This window comes from Diadema setosum, chromosome 17 (genome assembly GCF_964275005.1).
Source record: "Diadema setosum chromosome 17, eeDiaSeto1, whole genome shotgun sequence".
Taxonomy (NCBI): domain Eukaryota; kingdom Metazoa; phylum Echinodermata; class Echinoidea; order Diadematoida; family Diadematidae; genus Diadema; species Diadema setosum.
Window position 1 is genome coordinate 29,819,531 of NC_092701.1, and position 12,187 is coordinate 29,831,717.

At 39.6% G+C, this 12,187-nt stretch overlaps 1 protein-coding gene across 1 annotated transcript; it reads left to right on the forward strand.

Moving 5' to 3' along the window:
* Positions 1-828: 828 nt before the first annotated feature.
* LOC140240582 (uncharacterized) lies at positions 829-11,477 on the forward strand. Its single transcript, XM_072320342.1, has 6 exons — positions 829-960; positions 6,678-7,598; positions 8,201-8,289; positions 8,543-8,737; positions 9,896-9,965; positions 11,107-11,477. The coding sequence occupies exons 1-6, from the start codon at positions 829-831 to the stop codon at positions 11,254-11,256; spliced, it is 1,557 nt and encodes a 518-aa protein (XP_072176443.1). The 3' UTR covers positions 11,257-11,477.
* The last annotated feature ends 710 nt before the right edge of the window (positions 11,478-12,187 follow it).

The following is a 12,187-nucleotide window of genomic DNA, read 5'->3' on the forward strand; positions in this document are numbered from 1 at the left end:
GGAAGGCGTCGAGAGAAGAAGAAGAAGCTGGGTCCTCTTGGAGGCTGTTCCAGTCCTTACAGGTCCTTTCATAATAATGCATATCATTTCCCTACTCTGGTGCATCGTTTCACCTAGTAAAAAAAAAAAAAAGAAAAATATCAAATTCAGAGAACGACAGGAAAAAAAAAAAGGTTTGTGATATACCAATGTTTAGAAAAATATCTTCTATGTGCTTATATTTCTGGAATAAATAAGGAGGTAGGGCCTATAGGCCTGCAGAGTACATCTTTTTACCACCTTCCTAATATCTTGATACAACTGACCAGTAGGATCAAGTACTTGTATTACTCGTATACATTCGTATGAATTGTATATCTTTTCATATTTTCGTCTTCTTGCTCTTTTTCTTTGCCTTTCTTCTTCTTCTTCTTCTTCTTCTTCTTCTTCTTCTTCTTCTTCTTTTTCTTCTTCTTCTTCTTCTTCTTCTTCTTCTTCTTTTTCTTCTTCTTCTTCTTCTTCGTCTTCTTCTTCTTCATCTTCTTCTTCTTCTCCTTCTTCTCCTTCTTAATTCTTCTTTCTCCTCCTTTTCATCCACATGATAATCTATGGTTCTAGCTGGTTCTATTACTAGTATGTGCTGCATGCAACGGCGGCAGCTAGCTGCTCATAAACACGAACGCATTTTGCACATCATCGCACCGCGCACCGCACTGCTCACCTCCACACTGCGTACCGCTCGCCGCCGGCCGCGTCGCGAATATAATGCACGTAAAAGTGTACACAGCTCAACCCGTGTAGTAGAAAATTCTTACGACAATCCATCGAAGAGAAGAGTGGTGTATTAAAATGTCACCTTACATCAAACCCTCCAAGGTTTGCTTTCATCAGTTCTCCTTATTTATACGCAGAGTATGGGCCTCGAACTCCGGCTGTGCTTGTCGTCGTGTGTCCGACAGATCTTCTAGGTCAGATCGAAAGGTAAGGAAATTGGCTAGTACCCGCTTAACAGTCCCACATATTTATTCCGATGTTAGGAATCAATTCATTTCAATTTCAGTTAGAATCTATTTAAATGTAGGCCCATGTCCCTAGACTAGTTCTAATCGGTTAGGCTCTAGGCCCTATGTATTTTCTCAAGTCATTCACGGCATACTCGTGAAATAGGCCCCACCACTTGACTAATTTAATGGCCAATTTAACCATAAATACAACCCTACCTAACCCTAAACCCTAACCCTAACCTAACCATGCTAACCTTGCTAAGTAGCTTGCTAACGCACGGGTGCACGCGCACTGCGGTGGGGCCTATTTCACGATTTTGCCTCATTCACATGTAACACAAACATGTACATTGTTTCGTATATTATAATTACAAAAATTGAACCAAGTTGATGGATACATGGATGGAATGCATGTTAGTTATGTGGGACCTTGAAAAAGCACAGCTTGTAAACAAGCCAGCAGGTTCCCAGCCCCCCCCCCCCAAAAAAAGAATACCAGTACCCTGTTTGGCCTATACATGTATGTATGCTGTGTCTTTATGTTGATCTACATACAGATTAGTGAAAATAATATGTAATGTATTGCAAAATGAAGGACTGAGATGAGAAACAAAAACATTAGGGAGGTGTGGAAGGAAGAGAAGAACGAAAAAATGGAGGGAGTTGAAGTTGTGACATACAGTGCAAGTAAACTTTAGGCCTAAATACGCACAGTGCTCATTTTATTGGTCATTTGATAAACTGACGATCATATTAATTTTGCAGTCCTCACAAAAATTGATCTAGATTTCTAGACCTTGCAAGTGTGGTCACATCATGGGCATACATTGTAGCAGTGATTTGAGGTTGATATTGATTTCATCGACAGTTTACTTAAAATGAATGAAGCTAGATCTAGGCATAATTTATATTCATTTAAATAAAGTGTTCGATTCATGGAAGCGGTCGAATCATGGGTAACATATTTTACAAAGCCATCCATATCCATCCACCACATCCTTGGCATGGCCTGGGCATTGCCATCATGGCGGTACAGGGACACATTAAAAGACTCTGAGAATTCTGAATTGTATACTGGACCGTCCAGACATTGTTTAACTGTTGTAGTATGTAGTGCTGTTATATTTACTTGTCAAAGTTAAAGGGACTGTACAGTACTGGTTGAGGTGGGAATTCATGTTTTGAACATTCCTAAGTGAGATAATGAGAAACCTCCTATGAAATATGAAAGCGCATGTAATTTTAAGAAGGATTCAACTTTTATTTGATGAAAATTGGTTTTCGAATGGCTAAGATATCCACAAAAAAAAAGTGATAATAATAAAAGGCGACAGGCCACGCCCTTTATTAGGATCTCTTTGTTTCACCTTGTTTTTGGATATCTCGGCCATTTCAAAACCGATTTTCATCAAATAAACTTTTGATATCCCTTAGAATAACATGCTCTTTGACATCTCACAGAATGGTTTCTGAATACAGTCAACTTCGGATACCTCGACGTCGGATAAGCCAAATATCACTTACCTCGGGGGCAACATGAAAGTCCCGATTGTTCCTATGGAGTTTGCGTGTATTAAAATTCGCGTAGCTCGAAGAAATAACTCGAAGTTCGGTTACCTCGAAGTGAAATCTACTGCCCCGATGTTAATTAACTTATTGTTTTTCCCAGCATGTAGCTCGAATCGAATTGCAACATCACTCGGCATCTCCGATTAAGCGCGCGTGGACAGCGAAAAAGACGTCACAAATCTTTTCACACTCGACTGTAAATATTCCCGACCAGAACAATCGCGCGCCCAAAGAAATACCTGGTACACAGCTGACAAGAAAAATCCCCAACACCTACCTACATACGTACACGGTATGCACATAGCACCCTTGCCAATGGAGTGCTTACGATAGCACTATGCTCTGCCCATCATCTTCTTTTCTTTAACCACTGTGTTTTAATTCTTGATCATGATAGTCATACCGCGCGCGTAGATTTCTAAACCGTCGTGGCGCACCTGCGTAGGAGTTGGGTGTTGACAGTTATATCTTTGGCATTAATCACGGTCCACTGTCCAAACATCGATCTCCTGCGTAGTGCCCTTTTTTAACTTTTTTTTTTTAACTTTCACGAAGTATGTTTCATTTATTCTTCCCCGAGAACGCAAGCACTGATTTTTTTTTTCCAGCAATGCGATTATGAAAATATTGTGGAATATGATGTGGAAGTATAGGCCGAGCATAATGAAGAATAGAATAGACAGGGCTCCACACTAACTTTAATTACGGGCCACCAGTATCACTGATTTTTATTTTTTGGTGGTCGAATTTACTCGAAATTAAAATCAGAGAATCCAATCATCTTATTTTGTGTTTTAAGATTTAGCAAATAGGCATATAGATTATTATAAAAGTTGATACCTAAAAATTTAGGAGGTCAAAACTTACGTTTGAAATGAAAAAGTGGGAGCATTTGCCGACATCTGTTAGCATCCGACATTTGTTTTAGCATTGTAAAGAGCCGAAAGTTACCGTTATTCATTTCTTATTGTAAAAGCAATCATCCAACATTTATTAGTCTGTTAGCACCTTACGGAGCCGAATATTACCGTTAATCATTTTTAAATGTAAAAGCAAACAACCGACATTCATTTTAGCATCCTACGGAGCTGAATGCTATCCTTATCCATTTCCAAACGTGAAAGCAAACATCCGCTATTTGTTTCAGCATCTAACTGAGCGGATTAATACTGTTAATCATTTCCAAATGTAAAAGCAACAATCTGTCATTTATTTTTGCATCGTACGAAGCAGAATATTACCGTTATTCATTTCAAACATACGACATTTATTTTATCATCGTACGGAGCCGAATTTTACTGCTGTCCACTTCCGAAAGTTAAATGAATCATTCTGACAATATTATTTTATCATCGTGCGGAGCCGAATGTTACTGTTTTTCATTTTTGAACGTCGAAGCTGACATCAGACGTTTATTTTACCATCAAACGTAGCTGAATATTACCGTAATTCATTTCGAAATGTAATAGCAAATATCCGATACTTTTTTTTTAGTATCATATGGGGCAGAATATTACTGCTATTCACTTTCAAACATGCCAAACGTAAAAGCAATATGTATTTTAGCATCTTCCGGAGCTGAATGTTATTGCCATTTACTTTCGATCGTAAAAGCAAACATCCAGCATTTATTTTATCATCGTAAAGAGTTGAATGTTATTGTTACTCATTTCCGAACGTCAAAGCAAACATCAAACATTAATTTTACCATTGAACGCAGCTGAATGTTACTGTTATTCATTTCGAAATTTAAAAGCAAACATCAGACAGCTATTTTAGCATCGTATGGAGCAGAATGTTACTGGAACTTCCGAACATAAAAGCGATCATCTGACATTTATTTCAGCATCTTCCGGAGCCGAATGTTATTGTTATTTCCTTTCGAAAGTATAAGGAAACATCCGACACTTATCTAACCATCGTACGGAGTTGAATATTGATTTTCATTTCCGAACGTCAAAGCAAATATTCAACATTTATTTCAGCGTCTTCCGGAGCCGAATGTTGTCCTTAATCATTTCCGAACGCAAAATCAAATATCTGACGTTAGTTTTAGCACCATACGGAGCTGAGTCTTATCGTTTTTCATTTCCAAAAGTATGAGCAAACATCCGACATTTATTATAGTATCTTACGGAGCCGCGATTTTTACCGCTGTTCATTTTCAAAAGTAAAGGCAAGCATCCGACTTTTTTTGGTGGCGCGATAGGGCCACCAAAATCTTCATTTCTGACATTTTGATTTCAATTTCGATTTTCATTCAATTCATTCACATAAAAGTCGATTCAATTCCAATTGACAAGCATGCAAACAATCGGTAGGCACTATAACAGATACCATGTTGAACATCGATAAACGTCGGATAAGTCGAAGAAAATTCGACGTACGTACGCGTACCTCGAATTTCGCGTACCTCGAATTTCACGTACCTCGAACCATTTTCTTCGGTCCCGACGAATTCGAGGTATCCGAAGTTGACTGTATCTCGCAAAACGTTAAATGCTAAATCCTCACCTCGACCAGAACTGTACACACCCTATTAATGTTAAAAAAAAAAAGAAGAGAAAATTTATAAAAATTAATGTACTTCTATGCCAATGCGGCATTATCGTGAAATGGTCCCCACTCCATTCACCGCCATTCATATCGTCATAGCCGGGGACTTCTTTCAACCTCCATAGACTTTGCACATAGTAGAGACGCACACGCAGAACGAGAGGGGACCGATATCACAATTTGGCTGCCAGTGCAATAGTATCTCTGTGACTTTCCTTTTGTCCCGCCCCCGATAAACTATCAATGGTGCATTGATTATTTACATTATTGCCTAATATTCTATTACTCTGCTAAGGGCATAGCTTTGACTACACTTTCTGCTTCACACTCGGTCAGTACTGTAGATCTTTTGATGTCAAAATCTTATACCCCTTTCCCGCTGAAGAAAATCTTTCCCGGGGGCACCTGGGGGCACCCGGGGAACTCCGCAGTGTGAAAGGTCACTCGGTTGAAACCTAGGGGAAGCCTAGGTGAAACACCGATGAAATTTTAGGCAATTTTTACCCGAGAAGCATCCTGGGTAAACACCGATAGTTCAACGGGAAATCACCCGGTGGTTCACCGAGAGCGCCCAGCGTGAAAGGTTGTCTCGGTGAAACACCGGGGAAAATATGCAGATTATGTCAAAGGTCATGTCTTGTTTCTGGTCATGCACACATTTTCAGCTAACTAGCGCGCACTCAACCTCCCAAATCCACACGTACAGGGTACTAGTAATTCGTGTTTGTAAACATACACACGACACTACATAGTATGTCGTTTCGTGTGCAATGTGGCGTTCACAGTGCGACAGCATTGTTTTCCATCGTGCTGTGCATTGTATTGTTTAATTAGCACGCCGTGTATACAAAGCTGATATAGGTTTACAATGTACTTGACGCTTTGATGCTTCCTCCTTCTTCGTCTTCCTCTAGTGTCTAGCTCTTAACTCTTCCAGTAAAGTCTGATAGTGATACACTGGTCCGCCTCTTGCTTGATTTTTTTCGTATTTTGTGCTTTTCTCGTCAAGTGCTGGGTTTACAGTGTGCAGGAGAAATCCGTTGACGTTTTGTACTCTTGATATTTAAGGGAATTTTGCAAATGGCTGGAGCGTGGACCAAAGACGAAGAGAGATTGTTACTTCAATTACGTAGCGAGGCAGCAGTGAACGAAGAACTGAGCGGGACGTCGGCTGACGCTGGCACCGCGTACGAGTCCCTCCTCCGAAAACTTACTGAACATGGGATCGAAAAAACCAAATCGCAGATGCACAACAAACTGAAGTACATAAGATCACCCACGTTGCGAGCAGAAAACCCGTCTAGGGGAAAGTTTCACCGAGAGCAGTGTGAAACGACGGCACTGAAACTTTCACCGAGAGGTTCCCCGGTGAATTCACCGGGGAACCTCTCGGTGGTTCACCGAGACGGGCAGCGGGAAAGGGGTATAAATTGCAATGCGATTCAGCAGTTAATATGAGTGAGAGCATGAGTATTAAGTCTCCCCCCTTTTTTTTTGAAGTAGTCTCTTGTTTGCCATGATTCTATTTTGTAGATTCTATGTTGTGCATTCTTCTGCTTTCTTCTGCAGTTACATCAAGGCTATCGTGAACAGCGCCAGGGCTATGCTGCTGCTCCAGAGCAGGTGGTATCTGAACCTGTGAAACTCAGCATATTGCGTCTCGCCAGTGGCAAGCTCGAGCTCATCTCCGCAAGCCACAAGGGTAGTCTGCTGGAGCAAGATAGGCCTTGGTGTCAAGATACTCTCACGACTAGGAGTTCCAAGTACTCGCTGGTACTAGCAGTGAAAGAGGAACCAACAAGTGTTATTGTTTATGAGAATGGTGGTGACATGCACCTTGACTTACATTTGAATTCACATTGCCAATCTCAAGAAAAAACAACACACCCACATTTTAAGAAAGGATGTGAGGGTCCAGAGAAAAATGTGATTAAAGAGCCACCTATTCTTTTCTCACCGGAGAGTACTAGCTATCAACAAGCCCTTGACATCATCTCTGCGGCGAAGGAGGCAGGAAGTCTCTGCAGTTCGGCCTCAGCGCGACTGAAGGAGCTTTGCCATTCTATGCACATGGAGAATGTGATCAGGTCTGCAGCAAGACCATGCGATGAGTGCGCCGATGACATCATAATCAGGAGAGATGATGCTGCGAGTCGGTCAAACCTCGACGATGACATGCACGTCAATGATGGTGGCGGCAATCGGAGCGCGTCCCCGACTTTGGCATCGAGTGGTTCCGAAGCAAGGCACAACCGCTCGCTTCCCTGTATTCATCACACGCAGCCACATGTAAAGCCTGTGGCTTTGGGTGACCTCGCTGGAATGGATGTGCTGATGAGTGGAGCGCATGCGATGTGCTCAGCCAACCCAACAGAAGATGTTCTGTGTGCAGCAGGAGATGAGCGGTCTTTACAACAAGATGAAGCTTCCAACTCTGATGGCCCTAGCAAAGAACAGTTGGCCTACATGCATCTTCGCCTGTCAGAAGAAGTGTGTACAGCTTTACTCAAAATAAGTTCCTGTTTTGATCTTGTGTCTCTGTGTGTGTGTAATAGTGTCATCAAGCTGCTGTGATTAGCCTGTAGCAAGTGCTATTAGTAATAGAAGCATTTTGTCTTCGTCAATAACTTCAATGTGATCAACAAGAATATGACCTACATGTATATAGGCTTTGATTACCTACTACACAACTGCATGTTTGTAACCAGTTACAAATATGAAACAAGCAAGTGTTAGGAATGTTCCAGAATCTCCTCCTTTGAATTACCAAAGTGCTATTTCTTTCTTTTGTTATTAATAATAATAATTAAAAAAAATCTTTACTTGATGAACATCAAGGCATGGTTCTACATGATCCTTTGAAATCTTACCTGCCTTTCTGTAGGTTTTTTGGTAGTATTTGCTAGAAATATGTCAAAAGGGGCATAATCCAATATGTTACTGATATCACCAATGTTTCGATGTTCCACTTCCAAAGCTGGCAGTTCTATGTGATTAATTTCCTACACCAAAATACTTTGTCACAGTTTTGTAATTATTTACTTTTTTTGTTTCATTTCTTTCATTTTATTCCAATGTTATGTGTTGAACAGATGCCAAAATTCTTTGAGCAGTCACATGACTATGGACTGTATGCAGACCATATTCACTTTGATAACCGCATCATGAAAGTCAGCACAAGGTTTGTATCTTTGACATTTGTCTTCGTGCATACACAGTAGTGTTATGAATGTAAATGTACATGTATATTTGCTGCAACCTCTGTTCCCCAATTGTTACTTGATTTCATTTTCTTCTTCTTCTTTTTTTTTTCCTGTGGTGGCAAAATGTGATCATTTGTTTAAATTTCAAATGATTTACTGGCATTAACATAGGAGAGCTTGGCAAAGTTTATCCTATGAGCACATTTTGAATTTTCTTTATCTGATACACAGAGGCCTGCCAGCATACAAGGCTACTGTCCAGTCGCTCAAATACCTTAGCACAGCCTACTTGCTGAAAACCCAGATGGAGGTGCTGCGCATCACCATGGAGACAGAGCAAGGATGCGTGCAGGCGAGATGGCGGATGAAGGGCGTGCCCCTGCACAGCTATGCCCTGAGGCCTTGGAGCAAGTCACATAATTACAGGTGAGCAGAGCAGCCAAAATGGGGCTGTTCTGGCTAGGCTTTGAATTATCTTTGATATCGAATGTGACAGTCACAGATATGGTTGCCAGAGAGTGGTTTAAGTTTGTGGATGTTACTCTGTACTTGCTGTTGAAAAAAATAAGATATGAATACTGAATATACCTATCGTTGAACTTTTGTGTGTAATGAACAAGGTCAAGTCTAATAAGTTATGAATACCCGGTACTTGCCCGCACTTGGACCAGTGTTAGTTAGTTGTTATTTGTTAGTTGAATGTAATTCCCCATTTAGGGCCATCTCCCATAGCCGTAAATGTTTCATTAGAAATACTATATTGACAAGAATTTAATGTTTGAATGATAATGATAGCCCAAAATATTTCTAGAGCATAATATGCAAAATACGTATTTAACTTACTTTGGATGCATCGAGCGCCCAAAGATAATGAACTACAAGGAAATTAAAAAATAGAATCAAGTACAGTCAGCATTGTTTGAAAAAAAAGGTAATGTAATGAGTAGAACAAAACTGCTTTACAAAATAATTTTATTTCTGCCATTATTGTTTGTCATAATAGAGTTTATCTCATGCAGTATTCAAGTGGAACACGATTATGAAACAGCCATGAAGATTGCGCTAGTTGATAATGTAAAAGTGGATATTTTCAAGCGACTAATTTTTCCCACTCGGCCCGGTAAGAAGAGTTTTGTGTGTTTTTAATTCCGCTGAATCAAGACAGTAAGTACTGGAACATATGGCAAGCAAAAATATTCCCATGCTTTTATTTTCCCGCTAGTTTCTGGTTGTGCAAAGTGCGTGAAAATTTCCACTTGTACTGTAGTCAGTGGCAATGTATATTCTATCATAGGCTTTCCTTTTCTTGAACGCATGGGTACATACACTATGTGTGTAATTATGCACTATGTAAGTGTTCTTAATTATTGTCATTATATTATTATTATTATTATCATTATTATTATTATTATTGTTATTATTATTGTTATTATTATTATTATTATTATCATTATTATTATATTTTTTTTTCTTCTTCTTCTTTTCTTTTTTTTTAATTATTTACCAAAGAAAAAAGATAAGAAAAGACCCTTGTTAGGATTCCTTTAATGTTACACTGACTGTGTTATCATTTAATTGTTGCAGATACTTTGATGCTTTCTCTACATTTCACATTGGGAATGATGGCCTGATTCATACTCATGTGTTGGACAAGGTAAGAAGACAGATTGGCCCGAATTCACGAAGGTGGTACAAATAAAACCATGGTTTAAACCATGGACAAAAACCATGGAGCGCCAAGTGTGGCATGGAATATTTCGTTACGAAATCAGTCATTTCATCGGTGAAATGATTATTTTGTAACGAAATGACAACATTTTGTAACTAAATGAACATTTCGTCCACGAAATGATAATTTCGTTAACGAAACGGTCATTTTGTCGACGAAATGACCAATTTCGTAACGAAATATTCCGTGCGACACTTGGCGCATCATGGTTTTTGTCCATGGTTTAAACCATGGTTTCATTTGTACCACCTTCGTGAATTCGGGCCATTGAGTTCCTTAAATGTACTCTACATATTTTTCAATTAAACTGTTTTAATGTCCAGCTCGTATGCTATTGCAGATGCATTTTCTCTTCTCGTCCTCTTTTTTGTTTTCAGTGTTCAATATCAAGATGCTCCGGTCTGTGCATTTTTGAGTTTTTGTCCATTGCAGAAACTCATTTGTGTGATGGAAAAAAAATGAAGAAATACTTGCCTGACTTTTGTAATCACAAAGAAAATGTTGAAGATGTATTTTACTATTAAAGAGGTGTTTCAGCTGCAGAGATGGGCAAGATTGCTCAAGTGTCTAATCCACCACACTGGTATGGAATACAGGGATAATCCTTAGAATCACTTACGTGGTTGAGCAAGGGTGGGACTGCACAAGAGATTATCAATCAGAATATCTGAACAATACTTTAGTATCATCAGTTGAAATAAACTTTTCTATGCTGCAGCTGTAGCTGAATCTTTTGTAAGCTAAATACCTGTTACTCATGAGGGAAGAAACATTGTATTGTTATCAAAGGGGAATATAAAAATTAAGGAAGTAAAATGAGTTGGGAACCTTGTTCACAGCTGACTAGCCAAATGCAGTACAAGTAACTATAGTTTTTTGGACACACACATTATGTGTTGATTAGCATGTTCACAAAGTGCATGTTCACAAAGTAAATTTGCATGACCAACGTCGTGTATGATACTAAGCACAGGTAAGCGACATATATGCCAATTTGCATGGTTTAATAGTGACAGTTGCACAACCATAATTTTTGTTTCTTTCTGTATAACTGTGTGTCTGCCAGGTGGTTCCTAGTTCTGAGAACAAGGTGCGTGTCTCGTCCTGGGCGGTCAAGCTGGGCATTGCCCTGGGCCTGGTCCGACCTCCTGCCTTTGACCCCGATGTCATGAAAACCAGCGCCCTCATGAAGGTTCTCTTTGGTTTCGGAAAGTGAGGGGGAGGGGGCAGTGCTGTGGTTTTCAGTCAGCAGGCTTTCATCACCGCAGTTACACTGTCAAAATATGTTTTGTCCTGGCTGTGGTCGAAACTTTCCTATAAAAATGAAGCTTTTGAATGGTAATGCATACACCTCCCTTTGTCACTTCTCAAAAAACAAACAAACAAACAAAAACTAAAACTAAAGAACAACTTCAATCAATGTAAAATTCCTAATGCATAGACAATGTCTCACAGATATTTGTTTATTCAAGTCATCACTACATAGAAGGAAATTAAATGTTTCCATGTTGTGAGACAGTGACACTGTCCTCCACACAGCAAGATTGTGGCTTAAGTGATTTCTCAACTACAGTTAAACTCGCCTAAGTCGACATCGCATATGTCGAATAATCGCGCAAGTCGATAATTTTAAAAAGTCCCGATTTTTCCCCATTGACTTACGTGTATTAATTCACTCATAAGTCGAATTTTTTAAGTCGAATACTCGCTTAAGTCGATGAAATTCCAAGAACACTTTCACGGAAAAACCATTGAATTCACTGTGCCTAAGTCGAATAAGATTTTATTGTGTAATAAATCACTGTCAAAATCACGAGACGCCAGTTTTTGTTTACATACAGTATATACCAAAAGAAACTGCGTAAATAAACATTAACGTTTCATTAACGCAAGCGGTTTCACCTGAATCGTTAGTAACGCAAACTAACGATCGGGAAAATTAACGTTTGTAGCAACGATGAGTAACGATCCCTAGCGCAAATTAACGATGTTTCGTTAACATTAACGATAGGTAACGCAAGAACTCACGTGAGATTTTGGTTTTGCAACGAGACCTGGTGAAAGGACGACGTAGCCCCTGCCGAGTGTAGCGATCTATGCCTTATATTTAGCGGAGTCTTTTCGCGAATCGAATCACGATTTCGCGA

What these genes read in the sequence shown, in the direction of transcription:
- LOC140240582 (XM_072320342.1), top strand. Translation starts at nt 829, where the DNA reads ATGTCACCTTACATCAAACCCTCCAAGGTTTGCTTTCATCAGTTCTCC. An exon ending in ATCTTCGCCTGTCAGAAGAA is followed by an intron (nt 7,599 to 8,200) that starts GTGTGTACAGCT and finishes TGTGTTGAACAG; the next exon opens with ATGCCAAAATTCTTTGAGCA. An exon ending in ATACTCATGTGTTGGACAAG is followed by an intron (nt 9,966 to 11,106) that starts GTAAGAAGACAG and finishes TGTGTCTGCCAG; the next exon opens with GTGGTTCCTAGTTCTGAGAA.